General features: G+C 48.9%; 1 protein-coding gene across 1 annotated transcript; it reads right to left on the reverse strand.

Moving 5' to 3' along the window:
- On the reverse strand, window positions 1-18,320 carry LOC100539216 (trinucleotide repeat-containing gene 18 protein-like). The gene is made up of 14 exons (XM_010719618.3): window positions 18,231-18,320; window positions 11,083-11,322; window positions 8,851-9,293; window positions 8,169-8,330; window positions 7,180-7,321; window positions 6,654-6,771; window positions 6,283-6,358; window positions 5,859-5,967; window positions 4,895-5,011; window positions 4,454-4,618; window positions 2,979-4,267; window positions 2,381-2,617; window positions 1,856-1,930; window positions 1-1,335 (listed from the first exon to the last, which is right to left on the reverse strand). Exons 2-14 carry the CDS (start codon window positions 11,174-11,176, stop codon window positions 1,129-1,131), a joined length of 3,234 nt encoding a protein of 1,077 aa, XP_010717920.1. The 5' UTR covers window positions 11,177-11,322; window positions 18,231-18,320; the 3' UTR covers window positions 1-1,128.
- Between the last annotated feature and the right edge of the window lie 6 nt (window positions 18,321-18,326).

Below are 18,326 nucleotides of genomic sequence, written 5' to 3' on the forward strand. Positions count from 1 at the left end.
TTCTCCTCCAACATCCCCCCTTGCTGGGTTGGCCAGCTGAGAGCTCCCCTGGCCAAGCCCACGGTGACGGCTGGGCTTTGGCTGTGGAAATGCAGCAGCAGGGCACGGCTGGGCTCCACGTTCTGTCACCGTTCCATCAAATGAGAGGTGGAGGGCTTCCAGGCAGCTGACTGCTCCATGCAGGCGTGAGAGGTAAAGCTGAGTGAGCTGTGCTAAAATCCCCTCCACCACAGGAGGCACCCCCTGACCTGCAGCCTCCTCTGCTCCAAGCACTGAAGCAGCGTCTCCCAGTCATTTCCTTCCCTGCTTCTCTGCACACTCACACGGAGTTGTTCAGCAAGCCTCACCGTCTTCTCACCCTGCTCTTCCTCCTCTATCTCCTTTGTGAGACAGGAGAGAGAGGGAAGGTGGGCTCAGCCCATCTGGGGCAATGGGAAGGCAGCACCCCAGGTGTGACAGGGGCTCACCTGGCACCTCCAGCCTGGAGGACCTCTCCTGCCATCTCCATGCTGGGGTCAGCACTGCCCTTTCGTGCTCCACTGCCAGGCAGGGGAAGGGGAACCGCAAAAAGGCGCCGGGAGGATTGAGACGAGGCGCTGAGAGAGAGACTCATCTCCTTTCTCTTTCACCCTGTCCTTCCTAAAGAGTCATGCGAAACAAGCAGGAAAGGGGATATAAGGACGGAGAGGAGCGTACGCAGAAGGTCAGCAGGTGTCCTTCCACATACAGGCGGCTTCTGAGTGACTGATGGGGGCAAATGACACAAAAGGGATCCCTCCTGCTGGGGGGTCCCGCTGGTGAAATGATCATGAGACCCATGTGCTTTCCAGGACCAAAAGGAGGAAGGGAGAAGTTGGTCAAGTGTCACCGTAATTAAAGCCACTTCCCAAAGATTCTTGAGGCTCACACACCACCACCACCACCCTTGGCATCTTCCGTGATTGCTGTAACCGCTTTCCCAGCCCCTTTCTTCAGCCCTCTCCTTCCTCCCCATGTCTCTCGCACTCTCCTGTCTGTAGTGTGACACAGAAGTCATGAGCTTTGAAAGAAACAATCATGTCGTCTGAACAGGCACGTCCTCAAGTTTGTCCTGTCCCTTCCCAGGGCTGGCACGTGCTCCCTGGGCGGTCAGCAGATGACAGGGACCCCGTCGGTGTTGAAGATCATGCCCGTAGTGGGCTCGTAGGTCCCTGCAAGGTAGTAGAGGTCCTCACTGTCTTGATATTTCTTAGTCTTTAGCATCTGCTCATACTGATCCAGACCAACAACGAGACACTTGTGTGAGATGGTCTGGACATCGTTTTCATCCACGTGAGAGGACTGATAGAGAGCTCGCTGCATTACAGGAAGGGAAGAAGGCAGACAGAAAGGAGTAATTAGAACTCTCAGCAATTAAAGCATCACCTGCAACACACAACAAAAACATCCACCAGACGTCCAGGGCTTGTGCTCATACAGAACTCCCCAGTCATCCCCACTGCAGGGACACTGGGAACACCAGGGGGCTGATCCCACGGGCAGCGTGGATGTGATCAGTCCTTTACACCAAACCTGAGCCCTTGTGCACAGCCAGCTCCCACAGAAGGGAACCACAGCTGCAGAGTGTGCTGACGGGGAAATACAGAGGCCTAGAGTTTGTCATCTCCATTTCAAAGATGCAAATGCAAAGACAGGTGCTGGCTGGGGGCCCACTGTTCCTCCCAACACCCAGCACCAGCAGCTATTCCCATCCTCCCAAATACACCCGTCCAAAGTCCTGGAAACTGCAGTCTCAACAATTGAGGCAAAAAGTAAAAGCCAGAGAAGTTCAGAGGCTTTTCCCCAGCAGCATCAGTTATGCAGTCGCAGCACCAACCTCCATGAAGTCCTTCCTCTGGTTGGATGCCTGCAGAGCTGTGGACAGACTCCTGCCTGATTTCTGATCCCAGCGCTGTGACCAGGAGAAAAAGAGAAAACAGAAATAAAAAGAAAGCAAATTAATTGGATTTTCCATGCTATCATCCCCTGCCCACCACACGTGCCTTTATAACCTCAACCCCACCCAAAGGCAATACAAACTCATAGCCTACTGTAAAACACACTGTGCAAAGATGCAAAACTCAGCATTCCTGAGCACCAGGCTAGCAGTTTCACACTGCACAAAGTCTTGGTCTGACTCTTAATAAACTCTTTTTGGACTGACATACACAACTATTTCCTAGGAGACACTTTTCCCTGGATCAAGGGGTAACAGGCTTGTCCACAGCCACAGCATGAAATAATGATTTTACCCCACAATAGTAGCAGCAATGACCTGGGCCATAATTTATTCTCCCTGTCCTCAGGAGATAAACACAGACATGCAGCTTTGCAGCCCTCTCAGCAACGGCGAGTAGCCTACCTTGCCTTCGTTGAGTTTCTTCCCAGGGTTGGTTTCCTCTGGGTGATAAAACCACTTGACTCGGACCACCATGTTGTTCCCCCACGACTCCCACATGCTCTGGATCCGGCCAATGTAGGGCAGGTTGGGGCGGCCAGCTGAGAGGAAGACCGCACAGTCTCCAATGCGAATGATCTCCTTGCCCCGGACGATGGCCTTATAGAAGAGCTTCCTGGCCTTCCCCTTCATTCCTCGTCTCTGCCAAGAGAGGATCGCCCAGGTGAGCAGCTCAGGTTTCCCTCACCCTACATCCTGCCCTTTTCTGTTGGCAGAGCCAGACCCAGCCTGGTAATGACACAGCCACCACCTCGCCAGGACACTCCACAGCCTGAGCACTACTGACGTAGAATCAGAGATGTGGTCGGTGTTTCTAAACAGACATTTCCAGAAGAAAAAAAGACAGAAAGACAGGCCATGTGGGACAGCTCCCCATAACACAGTGAAGACCAACCCCAACCTCCTTACAACCTGAGCAGAGGACACATTACGCCAACAGAGCATCGCAAACCCCAAATGGAAAGGCTCCCCTTCCCAGGCAAATGGGGAAGACTTTTCTTACCTGCGTGGGCTTCCCAAACCACTTCCACAGCTGCCGTGCGGGGAGGAAGGCGGCGATCTTGGGTCTGTTCTCCACCGATGGCAGCCGCTGGCGCTTGGCCAGCTCCTTGGTGGTGGGCAGGTGGATGCCCTCACGCTTTTTGGGCCTGCTCTTGTTGCCGCTCTGCTGTGGTGCCGGCTGCTGCGCCGGCTGCTGTGCTGGCTGCTTCTGGCTCTGGGGGTGGGAGGACGCCCGGGATTTCCCTGTCTGTTTGGTTTGCTTGGGAGGGAGAGTTTGCTGCACTGAGGAACTTGGCTGGGCCTCAGCTACTTCGTCATCAGAGCTACAGGAGGAGTCTTCATCTGTAGTGGAGGAGGAAGAGGAGCTGGAACTTGATGATGAGGAGGTCGATGAGGCAGAGGAAGAGGAGGAAGAGGAGGAGGAAGAGGAGCTGCTGCTAGAAGAGGAAGAGGAGGAGGAATTGGAGGAAGAGAGAGGAGTGGATGCTCTTGAGCTGGTTGAGCTGCTGTCCTGAGCCTCCCCTCGGTTCTTCTCAGTCTCCTCTTCTCCCTCTGACTCTGAGCTGCTGTCACTGCTGTTGCTCTCAGACTCCTCTACAGCTGCTGGCGCTGCTGCCTTATCTTCCTGGTCCTTTGAGGCATTGAGGCTTTCTGCTGAGCCATCAAACTTTCCCCCAAAGTTGGCAGGATCCCCCTCAGCTGCTTTGGCTCGGGAGGATTTCTGCTTGCCCTCTGCACCCACTGCAGGTGAATAGCCCAGCCCCAAGAGACTTTTGCCATCTCTGCGACCAGCCAGACTCGAGTCCTCCAGCATCCTCATCGCCTCCTTCATCTTCTTTGTCTTTGGAGACATCACACCCTCGTGGTCCAGCTTGATCAGGATTTCACTGTCATGCTTCCTCTGAGCCTTAACCATGGTACCAAATTCCTGTGCCTCTTCTGTGGGCCTCCCTTTCTTGGCCTTGGCTTTCGATGCTGAAGCATCACTGGAGCCGAAGGCTGTCAGCGTCCCTGGGAGGTCACTGTAGGGCTCTGTGGTGAGGATGCTGCCAAACACAGCAGGCTGGTAAGTGGGTTGTGGGGGGCTGTGCAGCTTAGTGGAGATCTTCATTTTACTGGCTTTTGACCGTTTTTCCTCTGTGGGGGCAGGAGACCCTCCAGCAGGCAGTGGTTGGGATTTTCGTGACCCCTTCACACTTGATTTGCCCAGGCAGGCTGGCTTCTCAGGGACTGAAGAAGCACCAGGTGAAGGCTCCACCTGATCCTTCTCTTCAGGCAAGGAAGCCTCTTCTGCAAAGGGGAAGAAAAACACAGACATGGTATTATCCACTGAGACCGGCACTATTAGTTCAGACACAGACAGACACCAGCCCCAATCAGTCTCTGGATTGTTCCTGACTGCTTAAGGCTCCCTGCAGAGGCACACAGGTCCTCACTGTGCAAGGACTCTCTCAACTAGCAGTGGTGACAACCTACCAGCTTTTGCCTTGATGCTTGGCTTTCTCCCTCGCCCTCTGCCCTTTGATGCAGGTTCCTCTGACCCTAGAGTAGTCCCTTCTTTTCCTTCTCCAGCATCTTTGCTGGATTTACGGCTGCGGCGCTTGGTGTTGGGTACCAAAAGGGCTGGGGAAGGCTCAGCACCTGGAATAGATCAAAGAGATGTTGAAAAGCAGTGAAAAATCATACACAATCAAGACAAGACATGGGAAACCTGTCCCTCCCAATTCTGCAATAGAAATTGGGCCTTTTTACCCGGTGGATCATGTCCCACCACCGGTATGCACATCCACAATTGACGGTGCAACCTTTGTGATTGAAAGTCTGTGAATTAACCCTAAAATCTGAGGAAGGTGGCTCTGAACTGCCTACATTTCGTAGTGGGAAGTGTCAAGAAAGAAACGGAGAAGGAAGACTCACACTGGATCTTGTAGTCAGGTGGGAGAAGCCGGATGTGAGACAGTGGGATGCGTCCTGTGTCCCCATCGTCGAACTCCACTGTGATGAGATCGCCATCTTCCTCCAGATCCAGGGTTCCTGTGGGTTGGGGGAGTAGAAGAAGGTGTCAAAGGCAAACTTAAGAGCACAAAACACTTGCCAGGAAAGTGGGGACTGCCTTCCTCTAACTCCAAAACTCCGTTTCCCACTTTTCCTATATGGTTGTCCAGGGAGAGCACAGAAGATTTAGACCACAATAAAAAATCCCTCTTAAGACTAAACCAGCCCACCTAGTGCAGAAAAGCACAGAAAAAAAACTACTGCAGTGTGACATCCCACATTGCCTCTCTGTTTCCTTCTCTTCCTGAAATATCTTCTGTTTTCACTGCAGTATCTTTTATGACCTGCATTTTGCAACTACTCTCAGCAAACAGCTGAGTTCCTGTAACAACATCAACATTCTATATATCTGATAAGTAATCCTTCTTTTATACACACAAAGCATGACTAAGAGCCTAAAAGCAAGACCAGTCATGGCACAACTGTCCAGGCTTCTTCACTGGCCTTTCTATCAGGCCAGATGGGGGAGACATCAGGAAGGAATGTGTCAGAGGCAGAGCTGTGAGTGGCAAGATGATGGAAAACCTCCACAACCTCAGCAGTAATTGGTGACTGGGCTGGAGATAATTCTGATTTTTTGAAATGTGTTAAGTTTCCCCAGTATTTTAAGCTCCTAAATAACTCAGACCTGTTCCCACCAAAGCATGGCTCCTGGATCCTAAAATGCTACTAAATCAGCATCTCAAACAAGTTGGGCGTGACCTGAAAGAATGAGCCAACCGCTGACACTCATGGCAGACCTCAGGACCATCCCAGACAAGCCTGACATCCCTCAGGACATGCAGGACAGAGACATCCCTGGCTCACAGCACCTGGGCAGCCTTACCTCGGACAACTGTTCCTGGGTAGAGGCAGCGGTACTGCTGGCTCCAGTAGGCAGCAATCCTTGTGCCCTCAGGCAGGAATCGCACTGAAGGTGGCTTCACGTCAATGATCTGCTCAGAGCAAAAGGCAAGCCATTACTGATACTCTTGGCACCAGCACAGATCATCCCATCACATTCAGCATGCAGCAAACCAGATCTGAAGATGACAAGAGACAGTTCCCCCGCTGGGAGACAGCCTCCTGCCTGCAGAAATGACAGCATGAAGGACTATTTCTGTTAGTGGGGACCTCCACACCAGTGGGAGCTCTGCCCAGACTGTCTATGTGGGCAGAAACAGGGCATCCCTGCAGCCCAAGACAGTTAGCCACTTCCACCCCAGAACAGGCCCAGGCACCAAGAACAGGCATCCAACAGCCTCACATACCGCTTCCTGCAAGAGCTGCTCCAGGCAGTAGATATGGGGTCTGTTTCCCCTCTCGCCTTCAACCACCACGCGGTATCTGGAACATAACGACCCAATCAGACATAGCACATGGAAGAGATCACCTGGATCAGAAAACACCTCCCTCCAAGCCCTGCCACCAGTCAGTTGAGAAGATCTAATGAAAAATAACTAGATTTTCCTGAGCACTGATAAAACAGAGTGAACTCTCCATCCCCTCCCTACCAGACTCTGTGAATTAGCCCTCAGTTGCTCTCCAGACATCTCTGCAAAGCATCAAAATCCATCCCTGCATCAGTTACTCCCCCTTTCATCAGCAGAGCCTGGGCAGATACAGCAGCCCCACTACTCACATGTCAGGTGAATGCACCGTCTTGACATGTCCGGCATAGAGCAGCTTGTCATCCATGGGGATGAGGACACGCAGGCCATCCTTCAGCTCATCCTTGTCAATTATGCAGGAGCGGGGAGCTGTGAGGTGTTGAAGCAAGGCAGGGATTAGAAAAAGCCACAGAGGAAAAAGCAACTTCAAAGGGAGAGGGAAATCTCATTCCACCAGCGTGATCCCCCCCCTAAGAAAGGACCAGCAAGCCCTTTGCAGAAAGGTACCCTTCTTGGTAATAACAATATGTCAGCAAATGAAAATAGCGCAGCTCAGAGACTGAGCTTCATCTACATGTCAGAGTTGGCAGCTCTGAAGAGCCTTGTACCTGGCAAGCCAAACTGACTGTAAATGTGGTTTCTCCACCCCAAGGAAGGATTCGTGGCTTTGGAAAAGGAATGCGTGAAAGCAACAGAGCCCTCCCCTAAGCAGCCCTGGGAAACACATTCAGCCCTGCTACTTGCACAATTAGCCCTTCCAGCCCTCCCTGCCCTCACCTGGTGTGGGTGGCCGCTCGACAAGCATGCTCAGTGGGATGTTCTCATCCTCCGAGAAGCTGCTATCTTGGTTGGGTTCAAAATCCTCCTCCGCTGCCATGCTCTCCATGAGCTTGCTGACAGCTCCTCCTTTCCCTCGGTTCTGCAGGAGAGCAAGCAGCACATCAGCTGGATGCCAACAGGCAACAATCTGATCCCATCTCACCTTCCTCCAGCAACAAACAACCTTAGGATATTGGGACAAACTCGTCTCCATCCTCAATAATGTTGAAACACACAGAGAGCCAAGTAGGTATACCCAAAATTGTTTTTTGACTAAAAAAAAATCTTCGCTTTACTGGGTTTCCTGCCAAGCATCACTGACAGCTGAGCAAAAGCCATTTCACATCTCCTAGCCACATCTCACTCCTGCAGGCTGGGAGAGATGCCAAAGAGCAGACAGCTGTAACACTGCTCTGTGCTCACCACCCCTCTGCAAAGAGCCTGTTTTCTCTAAACACGCAGCAGACGCCATTCCTATTTCTTCTCAAAGCCTCACAATTTATTTCTTGGTGTTGCACACAGACCATATGCATTAAAATCAGAAATCATGTGAGAAAATGCAGTACTGTGTGTTATGATAGCCTGCAGTGAGCAGAAACCAAAGGTGGCCTGGCTCACCCAGGGCTGAGCACAATTCCATCACCATCTCTCCGGTCTTTGCTTTTTCCCAAAGCTTTCCCTCCACCCCCATCTCTATGCCTCAGAGAAAAATTCTGCCTACTCATTAATTTGGGGCAAGAATTCAACTGAACACTAGATGGTAGCAGCAGGCACTGTTCTACCTGCTAGCCTTTCTGGGAATTTAGGCTTCTTAAATTTTGCCTGTAATGCATCAACATTCAGGTTGCATTCAGTGTTTTCCCTCCCTCATATTGCAGCAATCCAAGGAAAGAGCACAGCTCTGCCAACCATCTTCCAGCTCATGCAGTCTAGAACCAGCCACTCACCTCTTTTTTAACCTCCTTGGCTTTCACTTTGGCTTTGCTCTTCTTGGTGGAACCCAGGGCATTGGCCAGGCTGACCCGAACGTCAGATGGGGAGCTAGGGATGCCAGGAGGAGACATGGACGAGGAAGAGGAGCAGCAGGGTGCTTCTTTACCCTTTTTCCGCTGCCAAAAATAAAAGTAAACACCACCATCATTGAAGATCCAGGCCTACACAGAGGAAGGGTGGAGCAAAGCAGGCCATGCACAGTCAGCCAGCAATTCACTGACATCCTCTGTCTCCCGGCTCTGCATTCAAGCTTCACAAATTTCAGTGAGAGCTTCTCATTACCCCAGAGACCAATTCCCGCCCATCAGTCCTTCCCTCAAAGAGCTCAGAGAAGATCCCAGCTGGCTTCATGCCACAACTAACTTGTCTAACTCTTCCCACTATCACTGATCCATCATTAAATGAACTGGAGCCAAAAGCAGTCGAGCTTTCAGCCAAAAGGATGAGTCGGGAGAAGACCATTGCCACTACCAGCCAAGGATGGTCCTCCAAAGGCACCGTGAAGATGTCAAAGGGGACATGAGCAGCCAAACAGAATGTGGACTCAACCTTTCACTTGTCTAGCGGAGCTCATCACCTTCCCTTCATTCTGAGCTCCCAAGCGTCCCACATCAATGTTGCCAACATGTTCCTCACCTTGCTTAGCTCCTTCCTGTCCTTCCCCTTGCTGCCCTCCTTCTTGGGACTCATGGGAGCCCCCTTTCCACAGCGTCCAGACTTGGAGACAGGAGTGGAGCTGGCAGGTGCTGCAGGGGTCAGCATGGCTGATGATGTGGTGGCATCATGGAGGAAGATCCGTTCGCTGCGGCGCCGGTTCCACAGGTCATCATCGCTGGCCTCCAGCCCAAACTCAAAGCTCAAGTCCTTGGGGGACTTGAACTTCTTTAACTTGCGGCCTTTCTCAGACCCAAGCTTGGCTTTGTCAGCACTTCCAGATCCGGGCTCGAGGCTGCTTGGGGTCTGGCTTGACGGGATGCTGCTTGTTTCCAGAGACCCCTTCTTCCCCCGCAGCAATCCCGAGGGTGACTTCTTCCTAATCTTGATCTCACTCTCTGAGTCGGTGTATTCAAACTCCGTCCCTAGATGCAAAAGATTCAATCATCAGTCAGTGCTCTGGCTGAGCACAAGAGGAGCCAAACATGGCTAGAAGGTTATGGGCTCCATGGGAGATGTCAAGCCTGTTCAACAGAGCCCCGGTGTCCCACTTTCAAACCCTATCGCCCTTACAACATTCTCTAGCCCTCCACAAAAAGGAGCTTCTCACTTGAAGGAAAGCACAAACCCCACACACTGAACTTTCCTACCTTCCCAGGAGGGGTTCTGTCCAGCCTCACCTTTGTTTCTGGAGAAGGATCTCTCTCATGAATTGAATCAACCCAGATTTCAAGCTTATTTTTCTCCTATTGGCCAACAGACACCACAGAGCTATTTATTGGCTCAAACAACTGACTTTTAGTCAAAACAGGTAAATGATCCCTTGTTTGTGGAAGATGGAAATCCCCTCCTACTGGCCACTGCTCAGCACAGCAGTTTCCAGCAACCTGAAATACTGCAGTAACACCAAGATGTTCACCACCTACAGTGCATTTCCCCTCTTCAAAACCTGACAAAGGAGTGTAGTAATATCATACGCCTACAGGGACAGAAGGGAAACTGAGGCAGCACCCAACTGTTGGTGTGACTTCATCTGAGGTTGACAGAAATTATTCTAAAGCTCAACAGTGAGCAGTTCCCGTAAGATAACCAGCATGTGCAGGAAGGGCATACACAACTAAACAACATTCACATGGGTAGAAGAAAATGTGCAAGGCATAAGCACAGAGAGACAACACTTTATTTCAGCCCTTCTCTTTTAAATATGCTCACTTTCCTGGCTTAAATGCAGCCTGCAAGAACCTGCTCACCTCTTCTACCCAGTCTCCCCTGAGACAGCCCCAGCACGAAAAGAGCCAGTCTGTCAAAATCAAAGCTGGCAATGCTCAAGATGAAAAGCCCTTTGGAAATTACAGCACCCGTTCCCCTCCGTCAGTGCTGCCTGAGACAATTTCTAGATGTTTCCAGTTTCAAGGAGGGCAGGTTACAAGGCGATAAATTCTTAAGAGAGGCTGTTGGAACAAGTTGGCAAAAGCCTAATATAGCATGGAAATGGTGCTAAAACAAGCTGGGCTCCCAAAGAAGACATCATTTTCCATTCTGAGGTATGCTATAAATTCCATTATCACTTAATAAATATTAATAGAGAATTTATAAATGGAGCCCATATAGATCTGTCTGACTGGGAACGATGTCACCCAGGGGCATTTGTGCAGCAGGGCATGGGAAGGAGAAGAAATAAAACTCCAATTACTTCTAACAGTGAAACTGAGGGACAGGGACAGAGGCACAGGGCCTGGCACAGCAAACAGGTTAGCAAAGGAACTCTTGCTTTGACTCCCTCTGCCCAGTTTCTATGGGGACACGGCTGGGATAAGCGAATTTAAGAGGTTTTCTTCTGTTTTGATGTCTCTGCTTTTCCCGGGTGCTGAAAATCAGCTGCATTTAGCACGTGCTTCCTTCCCCAAAATGCAGCACTCTGTCCATGGGGGCACCGCATCCCACTGCTAGCGTGACTGTTAAGGGTTTGCCAGGCAGGAAAAGAGGAAACTGAGGAAGCCGCAGGCAACTGCCCCTAGGGAAGCCACAGCTGCAGCTGCTACAACTGCCATTTCTCATGACTGTTTCTTCTTTTCTTTCCAGACAGTGAACTTGCCTTAGTATTAAGTAGCCAAAAGCAAGGACATGTCCGGATAAGAATCTGCTTTCCTGCAGCACAGCTGACCCTGAACCTTCCACCTTCTCCCCGCCACAAACCCTGAGCACAGGACTCACCCATCAGGCTCTGTCGCTCCTCCTTCTTCTTTGCCTTCTGCTTGGCCTCCAGCTGGATGATGGAAAGCGGAGGAGGAACGATGGGGCTGGGCATCGCGCTGGCAGCAAACCTCGCTAGCAGGCCCAGGCCACTCTCATCAAGAGCAGGTGAGGAAAGCCTGTCGGTGCTGTCTGTCCCATAGTCCTCCACCTCTTCCTCCTCTTCTTCATCCTCTTCCTCATCTTCCTCTGAGCTGGAATCTAGCACGCAGAAAAGAAGCAGCCTGTTATAAATCTTGTAGAGCTGTGCATCAGCCACATCTCCACCCCGAACCGACAGCTCTCCTCTGCTCTGTGCTCCCCTAAGCAGCGCTGAGCCACCCCTGAGCTAAGCCAGAAGCTGTTAGCTGCAGGCACGCACATCTTTGTGGTCATACAGCTGGTATCACCCTGCCTACCACCACCCATGGGGGACATGGCAACACAAGGTATGGTAGAGGACTCATCGTAGGCAGGAGAGGGAAAAGCAAGGTGCTGAAAAGGAAGCCACGCACCCCTTCCCTGCAGCTTTCAAGGAGGAATTAAAAGCTTAACTCCTTCGAAAATCCCAACCCTGGAGCTGTGGGATTCCCCTCCCACCCACCACTTCTTTCTCCGCAACAAAATCCATTAGTGTAATCAGAACCAGAGCTCAGGACAGAAGGGGAATACCAGAGATCAGCCTGCATTGCGGCAGGAGAAGAGGAGGACATGGAGAAGGGGCAGGAGGCAAAAATGCAAAGAGAGGGGGAAGGAGGGAAATAATAATTTGAAAGTGATGGATTTGGAATGCAGGAGGAGGAAAATTGTATCTGCAGATGAAAGGACACAAAGGGAGAAAGTGACATTTACGGGGAGCAGGCTTCAAAAGTTAGCACTACAGATGGCAACGAGAGTACTGAAACGCTCTGCCTCAAAATTCTCTGTGCCTTTTGCTTCCCTACACTTCAGAAAAGGCAGAGCGAGCTGCCCACAGCCCCAGGTGGAACTCTGGCCAAGGAATCAGCCTGGGCTGGCACACACAGAGCAATGGGCTGGGGTTTTCCTTTACAGTGTGTGCACAGCAGGCCATGTGGGGCAGATGCTCTGAGAGGGGTATCACTCCCATCCCGACAGCACTTCCCAAGGGTCTGCCCATCAGCCCAAAGGCAATTAATTTCAAATACATCTCATCCACACTTAGTGCTGGTGAGAGTCACTGCAAAATGCCACACACACACACACACACACACACACAAGCACATATACATATATATATATGTTTGTGGTCTTTCTAACAGCAAAAACTAGGTCTGGAAAACATGAAGGTTAAAATAGGATCACCGAGGCTGCTGAGAAATTCCCACCACTAGCAGGAGCCCTGCTCTGCTCCCTGAGCCTCCACTGCCCACCACCGCCTGCCAGCTGGCCAAATGGGAAACCAGATCCCTCCAACATCAGCTGCAATGAACACGAAAATCCTTTTCTTTCCACTGGTGCCCTCGGGGATAGATAAAAATGTTCCCGACACTTGGTTGTTTAAAAAAAATGCAATAACACAAGTGTTGTTTTTCCACTTTGGGTTGTTTTTTTCCATGACTTCAGAAATCGCAGGGATATCAAAAAGCAGTGCTCTCATCCTTGCATTTTATCCAATGAAGTAATGAGTGGCACTTTTGTTTTTTTAAACAGCGTACATCAGGTGGCCACAGAATACTAATTGTTGACTGCACAGAAAGCCTTTCCACACCTCAGTGGCTCACACGATCCTTTTGATAGAAAATTGCTGCTAACCCAACAGTCTTGCAGTGAATACCAAGACATCCACAGCCCTGTTCACTCCTTGCTCAAAAGCTGCATGCAAAAAAAAAACAATCCACGCCAAATTAGGATCAGATTCCTTCCCCTAACACAAGAAGGGGCACAATGGCTGTTTTTCTACCGTGTTTTGCCAAGAAGAAAAACACATCCACATGAACTCGCCTATTCTGAGCTGCAGAAGCCTCCTGCCTGCAAGCAGCAAAACGGTGCTGAGTTCCTACCTCAGCTCTGTTCTACTCCGAAGTGGGATGCCCTACTCCAACAAGTGCTCCTTACTTGAGACTCCATCCATGCATCCAAGAGGGCTCTGAATTCAGCACTCTTCCGCAAAATCAGAAAGATCAGCCCATGCAGCCCTTCCTGCTAGACCCAGAGAGCCAGGTGAGCTGAGAGCAGTGAAGAAAGCAGGCAAAATAAGGCGATGTTTTGCAGGAAAACCCCTTCACAACCTGTCCCATACCATGCAGCACCGAGCACACCTCCCGCTCAGTGCTTAAAGACTCCTCTTCCACCCCAGCCAACGTGGGCTCTGCAGCCACAAGGGCACGAGGGCACCGAGCAGCTCTGTATTTCAAAGGCACCGAGGTGAAACAGATTTAAAAGGCACGCTGAAAGCAGCCATTACTCATGCCACGGAAAACGTACGATGCAATAATGCACCCAGCAGTTATTCTAACCTCCTTCAAATATACGGTGTCACGCTACGGAGAGACAACCAGAGACAGTCTCTTGTCAGCATTATTACCAAAACACTTATATTTCTATCTGCAGGAGATTCAACCTACAGCCTGGAAAAAACCAACACATTAGAGCACGTTCACAGCCTACACTCACAGCTCTATCCTTCCCCACCACGAGGGCAGCTCTTGCTCACTCTGCTCCTCTTCCTCCTGATGTGCCAAGAGACAAAAACGACCGAACGAAACCAAAACAGCACATCTGGGGCTTCCCTCCAACCCACCTGTAAACAGAGTCCCCACATTCATAGCCCTGATGGCAAAGATATTCCTGCTGGTTCTCTGCAGCTCACTGCAAGGGCTGTACAGAATCTGAAGCCTAAGTCTGACTCCTGCTGTACCCAACCCATCTGTGGGCTTAAAACCAAACACGCACAGATGCTTTTGCACAACCTCCATCTTTTCACCTGCCAATAATTAACAGTGGGACAAAAAACATTCTGAAATATCCTTTTTTTTTTTTCTTTCCCCCTCTTCCAGTTGTAATTCTGTAAACACTGAGCAAGGCTGAGGAGAAAACATATCAAGTGAAACATTTCTGCCATCATTAAGAGCATGTATATGTGTGTACACACCCACACACAGTCACACCGTACGCATACAATCCTGCAGCCAAAACAAACAAGAAGTCATACTGAAATGCTGGTGAAGCCAGATAAGCTCAAGTCAAAGGTTTTCTTTTTTTCCAAAATGTTTATCTGCATTAAATTCAGAACCAAAACCAATTGAAAATATTGAACTTTGTCACTGTTTTGTTTTTTTTTTTTTTTTTTAAATGGCATTTTATTGTAGGAGAGGAATAAATGAAGATGAATGGAGACCAGTTAAGCAGTTTGGTTTTTACAGACTGATGTAACAGGATGGACTGAGGAGGGCGTAGGGAGGAAAGGTTTGGGAAGGGGGGGGATAAAAACACACACTTAGAAGAGTCATTTCACACTGTAAAAAAAATAGCATGATTTTTTCATAACACCAAGCAGGCCTACAGCATACAAAGCAGGCTAAGTACAGGCAGACTTTAGACAGCTCCTGGGTCATTGACATCTGATTTGTGTGATCGGTCCAAACTCTGGAGGTTACCTATTTTCAAATCTCCAATTTAAGATTGTCCTTCTTTCTTTCTTTTTTTTAAGGTCCAAACAAACCAATTCTCATCAGTTGTAGAATTTTCCTCCATGTGTGCGGTGCTGCTGACTCCAGAAGTGCTTATTAAGAACTATTAAAACATTACAATGATTGCACAGGATTGGTTGTACAGGGAAACAGTTATCCACACTGCTTGGAAAAAATAGCAGAAAAATATTCCATCATTTCTTTCAAGGGGGGAAAATCACCCTCCAAGTTAGGGAGAGCAGGGAAGAAGGCATTCATCTCTCCAGGGAAACAGTCCATTGAGAAGAAAAATGTGGGTCTTTGGTCATGGAAACTTCATGGCATTCCCTATTCTGATAGCCTCTGAAGGCCCTGTGTAGCTTTAGCTCTACTGGCAGTTTCCTCTCCAAGGTCACTGCATGAAACACCACAGGCTTTGCTCATTGTCATTAACAGCAGTGCTATGTGTGGTCGACAAGAAATCTGTATGTCCTGACAACTATCTCAATGCAGACAAAACAAGTTCTCCTGCAGCTAGTCCTACATCTGACACACACAGTGGCAGGGCCATGATACCCACTGCCCTAGCAGCAGGCAGTCTGCATGGCGGCCCAGGAAATCTTTCAGCTACAGAGAGGCAGAGCCTTTGCAGGCAATTCCATGGCTTCTCATCTTGTATCTATAAAAAAAACAAAACTCTTTTTTGCTAGGATAAGGGGTTCTCCAAGAGAAAATCAAACAGCTAACAGTAAAGCATTTCTGGAGTCCTCAAACACAGACACTCAAGCAAATCTTCCATGCAAAACTCTACATGGACAGAGGAAAGTCAAAAGTGGACAGCGATCATCTTGAAAATTATAACAAAAAAAACAAGAGAGTGCAAAGATCTACGTGTCATTATTCACGGAGGTAACATCGAAACATCTGAGGCTGACAGATGACATAAAGAAAATTATTTTGCCTACCTACATAACAATGGTCAAGGTTCAGGTTCATGGTTAGTGACCCTCGCTGAGAAGTGTCTGCCCTACAACCAGCCAACCACTTTGCTTCTTTAGTGCAGCGTGAGAGCAAATGCAAGAGACCGACACAGACATTCAAAGCATCATGGATAGGGGCAGGGGTGAAAGGGTTGGCCAAGCAGCTGCAAGGAGAAAGCGAGCACTTCTAGAAAAGCTGAGGTTATTAATCGGTTTAGTATCAGGGAAAGCCATTAGAAACCCTATTACCCAAATATCCCTTCAAGAAATGTTTCTGACAAAGAACTAAACAAAACAAGTAAATAAATAAATAAAATCAAAAACCATTTGAAGAAAAAACAAATCTGTAACCAGTAATCCCTCCCAACCGCCCCTCCGTGCCCACCTCCCACCCCTGGAGCTTTTGCATCTTTGGTTTCCCCACCATTAAATGACACCTCTGAGGGATTTACAATGCCTTTCCCCATTTGTTCCAGACTCCCCAACCTCCTCCCGTATCCCCCTCCCTTCCCCAGACTTTATCCCATAAAACCGGGATAGCTGTGTTTTAAAAAAGCAAAACAGGTCACTTGAAAAATTGACAAACCTGATCTAGGGACAAGTTACCTATCTGCTACCTGGAGCAAAACCAAAAAGCAAAGCCCCAAAACTCGAGAACTTAGCATCTAAAAGGGATTGATATCCTCAAAATTTCCAACAGCAACAAAATAAACGAAGAAAAGATGCAGAAAGAAACAGGAAAAGGAAGAGATGTCAAGCTGAACGGAAGTAACACAGACTCTTCATGGAGATGTGGCAAACTCTCCCTTACATGAAATCCACTGTCCCCAGAACAGTTTGGGTTCTCTGAGGAATAAATTTGATTACTCTGAAACAGACTTCTTTTTAGTTTTCTTTTAGATGCACTGGTGGGCCCAGCCCAGAGTCACATCAAACTACTTCAGTATTCCATATCTTTCTGCTGTTTGAAATAGATTTGTGTTTTTTTTTTTAGCTCAAATAGCCTTTCTTTGGAGGATGGGTTTAGAGGGAAGAAAAACAGGTGTGTGGAGGAGATTAAGATCAAAAACTAAGAATAACAAAACCAAAGCAAAATTATCCAGCCCCGTTTTCAATTAACAACTGTCTGAGCAGTGTGAAACACTAAAAGGCTTTTGCTGTGCTGCATGCAGCTCTGCTGTGTAACATAGACGATAACAACTGGGGATGCTCTTGCTTAGCATTCAGCCTAGACGAGCTACTTTCTTTTGGGAGCGGAGGGCTCATTAAAATGACCTTTCCCCATGATTATTATTTAATGAGCGCGCTCTAAAACAGAAACCCCTTGTGCCTCTGGAGGAAAAGTCTCAAGTAATCTCTTTTCCCACTGAAGTACTAATGACAAGCTGACAAAAAGAAGCTGTAAGGAAAAAAAATTGGGGTGAGGGTGGGGGAGGGAAACTGCAGTCAAATTTAATGCAGTAATTATCACATCCTTGAGCACTACGGATTATGTGCGGGCATCTGAAAAACACTGCCACCCAAAAGGGACATAAAAACTTGCTGAGTATATTCTGAAAAGAAGAAATGCCTGTCTGTCAAATAACAGGGACCTTACGCACAGCAGCAATGAGGACAGAGAGCCCTCACGATTTACCTGCCTGCCTTTAGAGCCTAACAACACAAGAAAACAGCTGTAAATAATAATTTAAAAAACACCATAAAACGGATGAGCAAAATAAAAACGAAATAAAAGGAGTGGGGGTGGGAGAGAGGCCTCGATTTGGACAAAGGCAGCGAGTGACAATTGCTAGCAGGGATATTTGAATAATAGAGAGTACCCAGACTAGGTTAATTCCAGTTCTACTCATGGGGAGTGGGAGCAGGAGAGGGATGCAGAGCAGGATGGAGTGAAGCAGCAACCTAATCGCCTGCTAAGAGACACAGCAAGAGAGACAAGTACACAGGTTTAGTTAAAAATGAACTCGATATGTTTAATAAAGCTTGGTATACCAAATCGCAGTACAAACATCAGGTCACACGGCCACACAACAGTATCCCGGCAGTAAAAAAAATGATAATAATGAAAAGTAAAGGAATGCAACTGAAAAAGGGAAGAAAAGCAAAAAAAAAAACTCCTTCCAAGCCTCTTCAAGGCCCATGCCAAAATAAAATAATAAGAGATAAAATAATAATAATAGTAATAAAAAGAATATAATGGTGGTGGTGGCAGCAAGGAAGAAAGCGAGGGAGAAACTGAAGGGAGGAAGGGAACAGGAAAGTAGGGAGAGGTGAACTCTAAAACCCAGTCGATATAAAAGCTCTAAAAGAGCCAGTCGGTCATAATATCACAACGATACAGGTACAAAAAGGATAAAAAATAACCGTCGGGCTGATACAGCAGGCTACGCTGCCAAGAACAAAGATGGCCGCCCTGGCTGCGACCATCAAAATGGCTGACCCCGGCCTGAGGGCCCCCGCTCGCCCCCCGCCCGCCCCACGCAGACATGGTGGAGGGGTGCGTTTGCTATAAGCTAGTAACCTTGATCGAACGAGTCCTCCGAGGAGTCGCTGAAGGAAGATCCCGCCTCGGCCTCCTGCAGCAGCAGGCAGAAGGGCTGCTTGCGGCCCGCCGCCG

This window comes from Meleagris gallopavo, chromosome 16 (genome assembly GCF_000146605.3).
Source record: "Meleagris gallopavo isolate NT-WF06-2002-E0010 breed Aviagen turkey brand Nicholas breeding stock chromosome 16, Turkey_5.1, whole genome shotgun sequence".
NCBI lineage: Eukaryota > Metazoa > Chordata > Aves > Galliformes > Phasianidae > Meleagris > Meleagris gallopavo.

What these genes read in the sequence shown, in the direction of transcription:
- LOC100539216 (XM_010719618.3), bottom strand. Translation starts at nt 11,176, where the DNA reads ATGCCCAGCCCCATCGTTCCTCCTCCGCTTTCCATCATCCAGCTGGAG. An exon ending in AGCAGCTCTTGCAGGAAGCG is followed by an intron (nt 5,968 to 6,282) that starts GTATGTGAGGCT and finishes TGCTCTGAGCAG; the next exon opens with ATCATTGACGTGAAGCCACC. An exon ending in ACCTGACTACAAGATCCAGT is followed by an intron (nt 4,619 to 4,894) that starts GTGAGTCTTCCT and finishes GATCTATTCCAG; the next exon opens with GTGCTGAGCCTTCCCCAGCC.